This window comes from Pelmatolapia mariae, linkage group LG1, assembly GCF_036321145.2.
Source record: "Pelmatolapia mariae isolate MD_Pm_ZW linkage group LG1, Pm_UMD_F_2, whole genome shotgun sequence".
In the NCBI taxonomy this organism is placed as follows: Eukaryota; Metazoa; Chordata; class Actinopteri; order Cichliformes; family Cichlidae; genus Pelmatolapia; species Pelmatolapia mariae.
In genome coordinates, this window is record NC_086227.1 from 1,744,538 (window position 1) to 1,758,056 (window position 13,519).

The 13,519-nt window shown below is 41.6% G+C and overlaps 1 protein-coding gene across 1 annotated transcript in view; it reads left to right on the forward strand.

Moving 5' to 3' along the window:
* The first annotated feature begins 6,029 nt into the window (after positions 1 to 6,029).
* Positions 6,030 to 13,519, forward strand: part of LOC134624771 (nuclear receptor ROR-alpha A-like) — a 38,904-nt gene continuing 31,414 nt past the window's right edge. The window contains exon 1 of the mRNA XM_063469818.1: positions 6,030 to 6,133. Within this exon, the coding sequence (XP_063325888.1) occupies positions 6,106 to 6,133 (28 nt within the window). The 5' untranslated portion in view covers positions 6,030 to 6,105. The remainder of the gene's footprint in view (positions 6,134 to 13,519) is intronic.

Below are 13,519 nucleotides of genomic sequence, written 5' to 3' on the forward strand. Positions count from 1 at the left end.
GGTGTTTCCCCCCAACATTATAAGCAGTTTTTACTGTAAAACATGCAAGTACTGTGAGAGTGAAGGATAGATGAGGACAAATGTGTGACAGGGGACTTCTGCTAGAGTGGAGTCTCTCTCATTAGAGCTGATAAGGCTGGATAATGAATGTGAGATCCTCCTGCAGTCATCTGTGCGTGGGACTGTCGGAGGGAGGAACGCTGATCCTCCAGGCGCTGCCCAAACAGCTCCTAACATGCTGCTGTGAATCTACTGACTGGGCCTGATGAGGGGAGGTGGAGAGCTCCGACATCGGCCGAGCGGCTTTTCCAAGCGTAAATCATCCCCATGTTCTGCCAATTTGGAGGAAGAATGAAACTCCTGCTGCACCTCAGTTTCCTCTCTCTGCTGGCAGGAGACACTCTCGCCTACAGCACTTTGATATTTACTCAGCACGGCTGTTTTCAGGAAGCTTAATCGTTTTCACTGATGCTCCACAGCTCAGTCGGGATTTGTTTTATGAAGCTGAGTGGGATGGTGGGTGAGGTGCCCTGTAAATATATCTTTAGCTTTATTTTATGAGGGAGGTTCTCTGTCACTGCACAGATTCGCTGAGACAACATGAGAGGAGGAGAGACACTTAAACACCACACTGCTGTGTTAGAGGGGATATTACTGCAGGTCAACTGGAGGCATTTTGTAAAGTTCCTATAAGCTATGACCTAAAGCTAGGTGCTTTGTGAGACTTACTCATAGGTTCAGGTTGTTATTTTGAACTGTGTAAGTGCTTAGTGCTTGAAAAAGGGAAATCCTACAACAATCAGAGTATACAAAACTGTTTCCTCAGGCACTGATATTCAGTAGGAGTTTGAAGATTGGTCTTAGCTGAATGATTAGATGGAACGGACTGTTGTGGTACTTTTCACCACTGAGTGCCTACAGCACTTCTACGTTACAAGCCACATTTACCCATTTATACATGGAGCATCTCGCTCATGGATATTTCAACATGTGAACTGTGGAACTCCCCTTTCTGTCAGTGGAAATGAAGTTTAACTCAACAATGTATCCCTATGAACATATTGGAGATAATTTATCTGAATTTTAGGAGTGGGATCAAACCTCTATACATGCCCCTACCGATTCTCTATCTTTATTTCATTGGATTCTCTTTCAGGCAATCCAAGAAACCAAAACTCTCTGAACAACATATCAGGTGCTTCAGAGAGACCAAACTCCACCGGTCATCCTTGGGAACCTCATAGCACTTTTTCTCACCGCTCGGCAATCCGGTCGGCTACATCCATCTTTCCGTACATCAGAACTCCTCTCTTCGCTCCATCCAGATATAAAGTGACTTTTACCCAAAAAGCCGACACACGTCAACGCTGACTCAGACGGCATGCCGTTCCTATGTACCGGGAAGGTCTCGTAAAAGTATTCTTCTGTTGAGGATCCAGACTGGACTGTAGCTCGGTTACAATGTGTCCTAAAAGAGAGAGGCTTTTTTTTTCATTGTTGTTCTAACTTTGTAGCTTCTTAACACTCGCATATCTAAAAGCCAGTTGAGCAGAAGCAAGTATAACACTTCCGACAGCAGCTGCTGTGTGCCTTGCAGCTTGACCCACCCACCAGCGCCAGGTAGCATAGACAAGCTCTGGTAACAGAAAAAGAAGCATCCCATCACAGTTCCATGCAGCCGCCCCCTACCACAATTTGATGCGCTGCTGGAAACCAGTCACTACTTCCATGCTCTGCTGCCCCTCCAGTGCTGTTTATCTTGGATAGGCATTAGGAAGCCAGTTTTTCTGTTTTCTATCCCTGCTTCGCCAAAGTGGAGAAGCAAACCTTTCTATCACTGGGATGGCATTTTTGCTGTTTTCAATGCCTGCTTCACAAGTGCAGAAGCAACACTTTTGGCACTGGGATGCCAGGTTCTGTCTTCTCTATCCCTCGTTCACAAAATGCAGAAGCAAGTTTTTCAACCACTGGGATGCCACCTCCTCTCTTCTCTATGCTTCATCATCAAAATGTAGCAGCAAACCTTTCTGGCACCGGGTTGCCAGCTTCTCTACAACCTATCCTATCGATTATTTACAAAAAACAACAATAAACATTACTGGCACCGGGTTGCCAGTTTATTGCTCTACTATCCCTTCTCTGCAATATGCAACAGCAAACTTTTCTGGCACTGGGATGCCAGTTTCTCTCTGCTCTATCGGTCCTTCGCATCATCATATGTAGTAGTATGAATTGGCTTGGAGGAGGTCCTTCATATTTTCCAGAGCTGTCCACCGGACCAGATTGGAGTCTTTGCTGGTCCATTTGTGGTCCAGTCTATGTCTTAGTAATTATTCCCATGTCCTGTTTTGGTTTGGTAAATGTCTTTGCTCATGGGTTCCTCTCTTGATGGTTTCCACCTTTGTCTTGTCTCCATTGGTGTCTGTTTTCCCTCCTTTGTGATTGCCTGTCCCTCCCTCATTGCTTTCATTTGTGGACAGTGTGCCCTGGATGTGTCAATAGGTATGTTTCTCCCATTGTCTGATGGCCATTCATCTGTTTTTCCTCCCATGCTAACAGTGTATGTATCTGAGTTCATCCTCTTCTGCTTAGTTTGGTTTTGTATGTTTCTCATATGGACTCTGGGTTTTTAACTTGTGTTGCTTAATTTAATAATCTTCTTTTTAAAGACTTTAGGAACTTCTTTGAAAAAAGTGCTGAGCAGAATTTTGGATACACAATCCATCCATTGCCTGAAAATGTTCAAAAGAGCTTATTTGTGATATCTTCAAAGGCTTGGCTTTTTTTTTCTAGTAGCCCCTTAAATGTTCAGTGGTGTTGAAGTTGGGTAACTGTGTATGAAAGTCCATGACTAGCAGGACTCCTTGGTCATCTTTGGTCTTCAAGTAGTTCTCAGATCTTTGAGGTGTGTTTTGGCTCATTATCTGGTTGTAGTATGAATTTTTCTCCATAAAGATGAAAAATGTTGGTTATCCAAAGCTAAAAGTGAAGGTGGACCTTTTCATATTCATTATTTCAATAATAATTAATAAACTTTGACAAGGGTGATGCATTTCATTAACTCCATTTCTATATTTATGCAACGGGAAAAACAGATCTTATACACTGTTTTCCTTGTCCCTTTATCTCCTTGCTTGGCATCAGACTCTGTGCTCTGTTAATGTTTGTAACTGTTCCCGACATCTCTGTAGGGTTATATCCAAACCTGTTGCTTTGGCTTTAAAGTGCTTGACATGGGTTTGCCGTCACCCCGGCGGGCGGGCAGCATGGACGCCAATATTTGGGAACATGATCACTGGAGATTGAGACGACGTAGGAAAAACTGATTCTAACTCGTCCGAGGATTTACAAGCTATTTAGAAGACTTGATGGTCAGAGGTTTTAGTTTTCTGAAAACCTGTGAACATGATAACTTGAGAGACCTCCTAAGATTTTGAAATTGATAACATAATGTTTGAATCTCAGGAGATCAAATTTTCTGAAAATCTTGTGAATGCAAGGCAGCACTAGCAATAACTTAATTAAGAAAATCTCAACATTCATGTCAGTTTTATTGTGAATTGTGTGTGTAATCTATGAACCGGTTTTTGCCAAATAAGACGTGCTAGTCCTTTGTTCTCTGCACTTGAAACCCGGGTTTGGTGGATATCTTTAGACTCGTGCTGCTGGAGGCCTGGATGTAACTGGCTGACAGATTTCTGCTGAAGCTGCGTCTCTCAGCGGTTTCTTGCTGCGTCGTCCTCTGTTATCTTCCTCTTTGCTTAGTTTTTGCTGTTCGTTCTGTCTGTCTTTGCATTGTGCTCTCTTCCTTCCTTTTCATGTCTCTCCTACCTCTTGTTTCTTTGAACTGTTTGTTTTGTCAACCACAGCGATGGAGGGCGGCAGCACGACACCACACGACTGCGTACTTTTTTCTTTGTCACATTCCTCTGCGTCTCTCCTGAAAGGGAAAAGTGTTTTTTATTTTCATTGCAGCAATACAACTCTAAATCCAACTCCAACTGAACATGAACTTCACCATCTTTTCTGCTAATCACTTTCAGGGCTTTTGTGCTTTTATTGTCATTTCTTTATTTTCTTTTTCTGTTTTTTCTTTGTGTTATTTCCTGTCTCTATTATGTCATTTTTCATGTGGTTGTGGACAATTAAGTCATTTTTTTATGTCTGTTTGTTTCAAATGCAAAACTGTGATTGGGTGTTGTTTTGTGTTTATTTGACATAATCTTGCTATTTTTAGGCATTATTGTGCATCTCATTTGTCTCTTTGTGATGTATCTGTGTCTGCACCGCTGCAGATCTAATGCCAGGGTTTCATTACGAAAAACTATCTGAAGTAATTGACCTGCGACATGAGAGGTTTTTTTTTTCTTTTTAAATTATGGGGCACAGTGATAGTGAAGAATGTTGTTTTCTTCAATTTGACCTAACGATAGCAGTGCCGTCTCACTGCTATAATGACCAAAATGCAAAGATAGCACAATAATGAGAAAGCCTGTTTAATAACTTATTGTCACAGAGAGAACCAGTCAAACATCTTTGGCATGTGGTAAAAAGTGAAACTGGCAGCATTAATCTGCAGCTGACAAATCGGTAGAAATGATGCACTATGGTTATGTTGACATCTCAAAGAAAACTTTCCAACGTCTCAGTTAGAGCTGAGGGTGTTTGAGAGGAAAGAGGAACCCCATTTCATTTTAGCTGTTGCTTTTAAGAGATCTGATAAACTTCCCATCTAAATGAAACCTCCTGCCTCACCAGGAAGCCAAATGGAGGAAAATACATAAATATAAAAAAAAGAAACCAAAAAATTTTCTTATTTTTATTTAATTTAATTTATGTGCCCTTAGTTTTAATAGTGTAAGAGACTCTGCTGCATTTTGTCGCCTTATTATGTTCATGCTGGTTTGTGTGTGTGAGGTGGAGAGGAGGGGAATGATGCAACACCAAAAATGACTTAAAAATACAGTCGGTGTAGAATATGGCTTCCTTCTTCAGAGTGTTTCTCAAGTGTTCGTTTCCATACACTGTTTAAATGTCCAACTGTACAGCATTAACAAGCATGTTTGTACTGCAACAAATTTTGGAATTGTTGACTTTGGAATCAGCCTGGATTACCTCACTGACGTTACTGTTTAGTATTTTAGATTGCAACATTATAATTATAATATTGATCAGCACCATAATGCCATTACTTTACCAGCGAATAACTGGTAAGGTCAAATAAAAACTGTTCTAAAAGTATGACTGGAGGCATTTAAAAGCATCTCTTCTTGAGATTTTATTTTTTCTTTGCTGGATCAGCACCTCACAGGTGGTACAGAACTACTAGGCTGCCTGACTACGGTCTACCTGATATTCCTGTGCTGGTGTTGTTCATGCGTCATCATAATGTTTGTCCAGGATCAACATTGCAACTGGCCTCTCACCTTGTTGCATGTCATATCTTTGGAATGTGGAAGAAGGAGAAAAAAAATGCCTTTGTTTATGTAAAACTCTCTTCTGGAACAAGTGCTCAGCATTTCAGGGTTTAAAAAAATTATTATTAAGTATTATCAAGTTAGGTTTGCTATTAACCAAATTTAGGTTACTCGTGTTCTTTTGCTAGTAATAGTTTTTCATAGCATTAGCTAACTTCTTGGCTAATGCTAACTGCTTATACAATGTGATTGGTCAGTTGCAATGTTGATCCTGGACAAACATCATGATGACGATGTAAGAACAACACCAAAAGTTGACTGACATTAATGTTGCAGATTGGTCATTTTGTTGATTTTGTGTCCCTTTGTGGTACTTTGTGTTTCTTTGGTGTCATTCTGTGTTCCTTCTCATCAGTGGTTCATATTTTCGTGTTGGGTTTTTTTGTGGTTTTATATAATTTTGAGATTGTACGCTCACGCTGTTTTAAAAGTGTCCTCTCATTGGCTGACAGCTGTGTCAATAAGAGGGGCAGGTAAGTGATGGGGCGGGGCCAGAACGATGACGTTGCAGTCACATGTATCCTCATGCTGTGCCGAGCAGCCGGAGGATGACAGTGCTGATAGAGCTGCCGCTGGTGTCACACAGGGAGCTGTGTTACTGTTTTCTCCACGAGCCTGGATTATAACTATGTATTTTGTCATTTCTGCCATGAAAGGTGAGTGTAAAAGGTGTGTGTGTGTCATTTTACTTTGGGTTTAGAGTTTTCTTTCAGCGCTTCAACATGATTGTTGGTCCACGGAGAAGCTCCACTCTGCTTTTTGTTTTGTACGTTTTCCCTGGTTTGTGTGCGCTCATCCCCACCGAGCTGTCAGCGCTGCTCTACATGTGTTGTTGTGTCTGATAACTGTTGGAGCGCAGAAACACGACACCCTCACTGATCGTGGAAATGCTATTTTGGGAAATGTGAGTCAAGTTAGTGGGACTTTAAAGTATGGGAGGTGGAGGATGAGGCGGACAGCAGTCTGTGAAAGTTGACGATACGGTCTTGAGATGCGCTCCGTGTAAATGAAAGTTGCGGGGAGGAGGATTAACTATTTCTTTTTTAAAGCTTGTGGCATTGCTCCAGGTTTCTCCATGTGCTTTTGTGTGTGGAGCTCTTTGCTTCACATCGAAATGGAAAAGAAAATCGAGGTGTGGGCAGGGGCGGACTACAAGACGGTGTGTTCCTGGGCAGTCGCGCATAAAAGCCCCCCCAACCAACTTAGACTTGCTGGATGTGCACGTTCTCCTCTGTTAGATAAAAATGGGACAGAGTTCAAAAGCTCCACTACATTTGTGGCTCTGTCTCATGACCAAAGCCCAAGTTTATGTATGCAGTATACATACTGAAACATTTGGACGGCTGATGAGCATGCTGGGAAATCCACTGCATGTATTTCCTTTGTGTTTTTGTCAAGAACTGAAAGGCTGTTCCGACTTATATGTTGAAAATATGCAGTCACATGTATGTGTGGACTTATGTGGTTGATTTATGTAGAAATTAGTCCAGAGGAAACAGTTATTGAATGAGTAACTCTATGAACGAGTGTGTTTGTTTAGTACAATCCCCCGTCCACTCAGCCTGTGAGGATCTGTGGTTCATGGGCTTCTCTCATTTGTTCCATGCTTACAGACTTTACACTCGTCTTCAGGTTACAATAGCAAGGCTCAATCTGTAGCTGAGTAGTCGATTCATTGTGAGCTTGTAGCATAAACTGAGGTTAAATGTGTCCATTCGCCCGACCTCTGACTGCAGTTGTTGTCCATGGTACTGATCAGAAGCTGGAAAAATGCTGTTGGTGTTATTGATTATTGCTATAAGATATTAGTTTTCAGTTTCTGTGTGTGTGTGTGTGTGTGTGTGTGTGTGTGGATGTGTGTGAGAGAGAGAGAGTGAGTGAGTTAGCAATGTAACAATAAGGGCTCAAAACAATGATCTGCCCTGGGGTTGATCACATGATCACAGATGTGTGGCACGCTCCGGTCTCATTTTACATATTACAGGGTTGTTTTTGTTGCATTTGTAGCTGTCAGTCATCTAATTTAATATAATTTATCAAAACTGTGCTTTGGGTTTTTTCCCTTTTAGGTCTTTGCTTTATTTCTTGTGTAGAGATGCAACAATGCTTATATTTTGACATTATACACGGTATAAAAATGAAGTGCCTTAAACCTGCATTCTGTTTAATGGTTACTGGAAGGGCAAACCCTGTGGTTGCACTTTTGGGTGTATAGAGGTTTATGGGAAATGGACCTTCAGCTCCCTTGCTCTGTGTGTTTCGGGTCTCAGTGAATCAAAAATGAAGTGCACTTTGTAAATGACTTTAGTCTTCTGAATGCAGAGTGAAATATCTTGCCACAGGCTTCAGCACTTTTACTGTGGTAAAAGTTTTCCCATCAAATACAAACACTGGCGGTCTGGCTGATCACTTCTTCCCCACTGAGAGCGAGACCTAGAAGTGCACTGCCCTTTGTAAGGAGATTTGTGGGGTAAATTCCCTGAAGGGTTGTTGAACTGGAAGTGCAAACTCAGGTCTTTCATAATCTTTTAAAAAGCCTCTATCTGCAGAGTTCATCTAGAGTTTAGCTTCAAGCTAAATTTTTAAATCCAGCTGTTGATGTCACTGTGATGCGTCGGCGCTTCTGATACGAGGCCAGACTGTCATGTTTAATGTGTCTGCAATAAGTCATAAAGACACGATTCTTTAATTGAGTTCAAACTGTCAGTGCTTTAGTCTGCCCAGCAGATTCAAAACCGTCATTTTTCTTTGTTTCATGAACGATTTGAAACACATGCTTACATTTGGCTCATCATTCATTTAGCCAACACCCAGGTGCTTCTCCTTTAGTACGAAACTTTACAGCTGTTCAAGTTGATTTGTATTTTCTCGATAATTGCAAAGTGTGTGTGTGTGTGTCTCTGTGTGTGTGTGTGTGTCTGTGGTTTAATGCTGTCTGTTCCAGATTCCCAATCTGTGAGAAAACACTGCAGGAGGCATTTAGCCAGCCTGTTATGTCAGAGGATTACAACAGCCAGGAGATTATTTAACTGTTTCTTAGGGGGAGGGGGAGCATGGTGACATCACTGGTGACATTGTGATCAAAAAGTGTGCGCAGTTGTTTACATAAACAGAAAAGACAGAAAAAAGTATGAATATTTTAAACAGTTTAGAAATATTGTCGATTATGGCAGAAAGCATTTTTAAATTCTGCACAATAATTCTAATCTCAGCTATAAAAAAAAAAAAAGAAAAAAAAAGAAGATGCTTGGGCTCGCTGATTCCCAAAAGGGCTCCAGTGGATGGATCCGCATGTTGATTTCCTTGAACTTCAAATATAAATTATGATAAAAATAACAAAGTGCTGTCTGGTATTTGGAGCTCGATGTGACTGATCGGCTTCGCTCGACTCGAGTCAGTTTTTAGGGTTTTCCATTAAGTGGTAGTACCTGGTGCCGGTTCCTTTTTAAGAACCTACTCGCTGGAGTTCCAAGCGCTTGGAAAACCATGATCGCAACAGACTGCATGCCACCGATTGGCTAGTCACTGATGTCACTGTGAGTCGTGAGAGCAACTCCTTCAAGAAAATCAAAACCACCATTTTTGAAAAACAACGATGGCAATAATTGAAAAAACAACATGAGTCTGACGCACATAAGGTGGGACTCAATTGTAATGGAAAATGACCGAGTACTAGCAGCAAAGGGCTGTGTGAGAATAACCGTGGTTCCCCGGTGTTGTGTGTCCTACACTGCCGATGTCAGCAGGTCCAATTGTGGCCTGTACGCGGCTCAGGCTACACATCTCAGGAAACCCACGCTGTACGCATGCAGGGAGTGATTTAGAGCTGCGAACAAGGTGACAGACCCTTCGTGATCCAGAACAGAAGAGTTTTAATGGCTTTTAGTTCCTCTTGATAGATCTTGTTGGCCAAAGGCTTTTTTGTTTTCAGTCATCTTTTTCTGTTGGAAGCCAGAATGGAAATTTCAGTTCAATTCCATTAATTCAGCAGCTGTAGCTCCAAGTGCACGTCAGATGAAATTACATGGAGCCGATGACGTCATTGTTTCTGAACCAGCAACGTTTTGCACAAACTCGTTAGCAACATTTTGTGAATGCACTGCATGACTCTGCTGCATGTGCTGCACACTCAAACTGTCTCTGCATTCATTTGTGTTTATAAATATCTCCCAACATGTGCAGGATACAGTAACTATTAAAATACCTACAGGACAGCGCTGGCTATCTAAACCTCACAGATATCCAGGAGTTATCCATGAGCACATGATGGAGTCTTTTAGGAAATATCTGTTGGGATATCACACTCTGTCAGCTGTCATTTATAAATCAGCATGCTACAACTGACCAGGAACTCTGCTCTGCGCTGTATGAATCACTGCCTCTAGCAGACTATAGGACTCCTGTAGTTTTTCAGGAGTGCGATAATCATAAGTAACCATAAGTTACTGTCCATTACAGCTGCCTGTTTTATATTTCCTGTAGGAAATAGTTGTTGTTTTTTTCTTAAGACAGAATGGATTCATCCAGTTTTCTGGTGGATCCAAGTCTGGCCTGGATTTTTCACTCTGCATTTAGTAGCAGCTTTTCCCCCCCAAACAACTAAGTTGGTCACAGTAAATGATAAAACGCCACACAAAAACAAAACACATTTTGTAAAAATAAAGATGAAAATAATTCCTCAGTAAAGCAGAATGTAAAACCACGCATGCATTTCAACAGAAGACAAAGAAGGAGGCCCTTTTATTAACCATCAAACAAACCTTGACACATTTCTGAGGCTGAGCGGCGTCTGCTCGGCCCTCCTCTCTCCCGCTGCTTTGATCCAGTGTCTGAGAAACGCTATTTTTTTTCTTTCTTTAGAGCTCAGTTTCTGATAATTTATCCATTAGGGATTTGTTTTGCTCAGGCTTTAGCATTTTTGGAGTAAACAGCAGTGGCTCTTGTGATATTCTTTCTTGCTCATTAGCCTTCACTTAGTGCTGCTATCTTGCTAATTACACATTATACTGTGGTATCTGTACAGTAAGCAAATGCAGCATCCCGAGGGAAAACTCTGGAAGTTCATCTGGATTCCTGGTTCAAAGTGAAAGTAAGATATTTTTTGTGTACTGTTAAATAAAGTAAAAAAGCAGTGCAGCGTTAGAGTGAAACAAAAAAAGGCAGGAGGTGTGGGGAAAAAGACAAAAAGATAATGAAAGAAAAATGAAATCTTTCATGTTTATTTATTACTAAACTCTTCATTTTAATCATTAATTTTTGTATGTTTTCCCCACATTGTTAAAATTCTTCCATGTTTTTAGTTATTTGGGCATTATTTCACATGGTTCCCTTTTCTCTGTTTTCAAAAAAAAGGTTAAATATCTTTTTTCTTCATTGTGTCTGCATGACAGTGGCAGACACCGGGTTATTGTGGCTTCTCACGTGCAGAAATGTGGCTTCTGTCGGTTCATTTAAGCCCCCTGTATGAACCAGTGCAGTCCAAATCAGCAGTGAGGTCTTTGAAACAGAACTATGGATGGTTACGCATGCGGAGGTGAAGCAGAGAATCGCGGTTTGGCGATTAGTGTGCCGACCTGCTAGAGAGGTGACTAATCGAACCACCAACTGTGGCTGATGAACAAGCTGCTGCTTCATCTGCTCACAGCCTGAATGAGCGTGTTGGTGCTCCATGTGTGGCACCATATGTCTACCGTTTTTACATCGACTCTGAGAATTTGGAAGCTGGACGAGGAGATTAAAGAACGGAGCCTGTTAGCAACGTCTGAGCAAGAGCAGTTGAGGCGAGATCTTGGGTCCTCCTGTGAGTGAGCATGGCCTTTGCTGTGTGGTGGACTGAGGACTAAACTCACGCTGGCAGCAGCAGCGTTTCATCTGTCACTCACTTAATACAGTGATTCAGTTTTGCAAGCTAAATCACAGAGGACAGAATTTTTAACTTCATATATCAGCCAGAGGCCAGCTGAGAAAAGTGTCCTATGATATGCTCAACAGCATAATGAGCAATGGGAGGGATCTGCACCGGAAAGCTGAGACAAATCCGAAAAAAAAATCTTATTTTGAACTTCAACCTCTGGATCTTGCCCAAGGATATTTAGGCATGCAGACTGGAGAAGCAAGGGGTCAAACAACCACCAACCCTCCAATTAGTAGATGACCTGCTCTGCTTCCTGAGCCGTGGCCACCCCAGACTCAAAGTGCTGAAACCTATTTTAGGGACATGTTCCACATCTTGGATCAGCGTCACCTGCCAACCCAACGAGTTGGAGTTGGACTCTTTCCAAGGATAGGTAGGCTATGACATCATTTTGGGGGAAGTAGCTGGATGTTAAGACCTACCACAATAACAGCCTGGCCTATGAGACAGCTGGTGAGGGAAAGACGAAGTCTGGAAAGGTCTGGGGCTGGCTCCTTAGCAGCGACCAACCTTTTGAAGGAAAGGTGAGCAAATCAATTGTCGGTAGTGTGTTCGTCTCAGATGAATAACAAATACAAAGAAGATACCCTAAAAGTTCCGTCCATGTACACTCATATTACTGTTAGTTTACCTGGGTCATCCACCCAAGTCCACATGTGGGAGATGCAGATAACTAGGACTGAGCTGAAAGCCTTCAGTGTCCAAATCAGGATTAATTTTTCAATAAGAAAAAGAGATGCCAACATTATTCATTATCCATCAATTAGAATTATTATCACTAATCACCACTCGTCTAGCCCTGACACCGGGACAGGGATACATAACCACGTGACCAACTTTTCTTTGATCAGGCTGTTGGAAAAGTCAAACATCTGGAATTAGTCTGTGGTCTGGAATAATAAGTACTATTGTATTTTTGCCTTTAGCATTTTCTTTTTCATAGATTCAACTAAAGAAATGTCAACAAATTATGTTTTTGTTGTCTTTTTTTGACAACCTGAAAGTGCCTAAAGATGCATTTTAATGTGTTTTGCATGATTATTTCCTATGTGTAGGCACAACATGGGTTCATCCCTTGAATTACACCCAGCAAGCAGAACATTATGAACACCTGCCTAATACTGTGTTTGGTCCCCCTTTTGCTGCTATTAACAGCTCTGACCCATCAAACCATGGACTCCACTAGACCATGGTTCTGATGCTCAGATACCCATTGTTGGCTCGTTTGGTAGTCCACAGGGTCAGCGTGAGCATCCTGCTTTGTTTGTTGCTACGCAGCAGCCATACGCAATAATCTGTGATGCACATCAGTGAGCTGATATGAGTCACCATTGTTCCTTTCTCTGATGACTTTAGATAGATCCTGACCACTGCGGGCCAGGAACACCCCACCAGAGCAGCATCTTCGGAAATGCTCTGACCGAGTCATCTGGCCATTAATATTTAGTCCCCTGTTGAAGGCGCTCAAGTCCTTACGCCTGCCTGTTTTTGGTGATTCTACACATCAACTTTGAGGACCAAATGTTCACTTGCTCTCTAGAAGTGCCACCATGACGAGACGATCAGTGTTATTCACTTCACCTGTCAGTGATCACCTGATCGGTGGACATGACTTTTTGTGCTTCGGTAGCTTAGCAAATAAAAAGAATTGCTCTTATTGTTGAGATAAAAGGACTGGACTGAAAATGATGAAGATGACATCATAATTGGTCTTTAAGTAGTGGAAATTCATATGTTGAGTGGTACCCAAGTTTATCCTTGTTCCAAGTGGTCTTTTCACTATGTTATATTAAAAACCACCGATGCAAGCATGTTATTCATCAAGTAACTTAAAAATATGTAGAAGATCGGGCAAAATGTATAATACGAAGAACAGTGCTAGGTACATGTTAGGGCCACTGATGGTAGGAAAAAATAAGGGTCAAAATGTGGCAGATATGTGAAAAAAAAAACTTCTCTGTACAACAACCCAAACACAACGCTTTGAATATAAGAGTCAGCAACAACCTTGGCATCGTTATTTGTTTTTTATGCCTCCATCCAACAACGGAAATCATCAGTGCATCCATGAATCCCTATACCATAAGGTTTATCCTAAGAGTCCATCTGCCAAATAGCGTTTGGAACT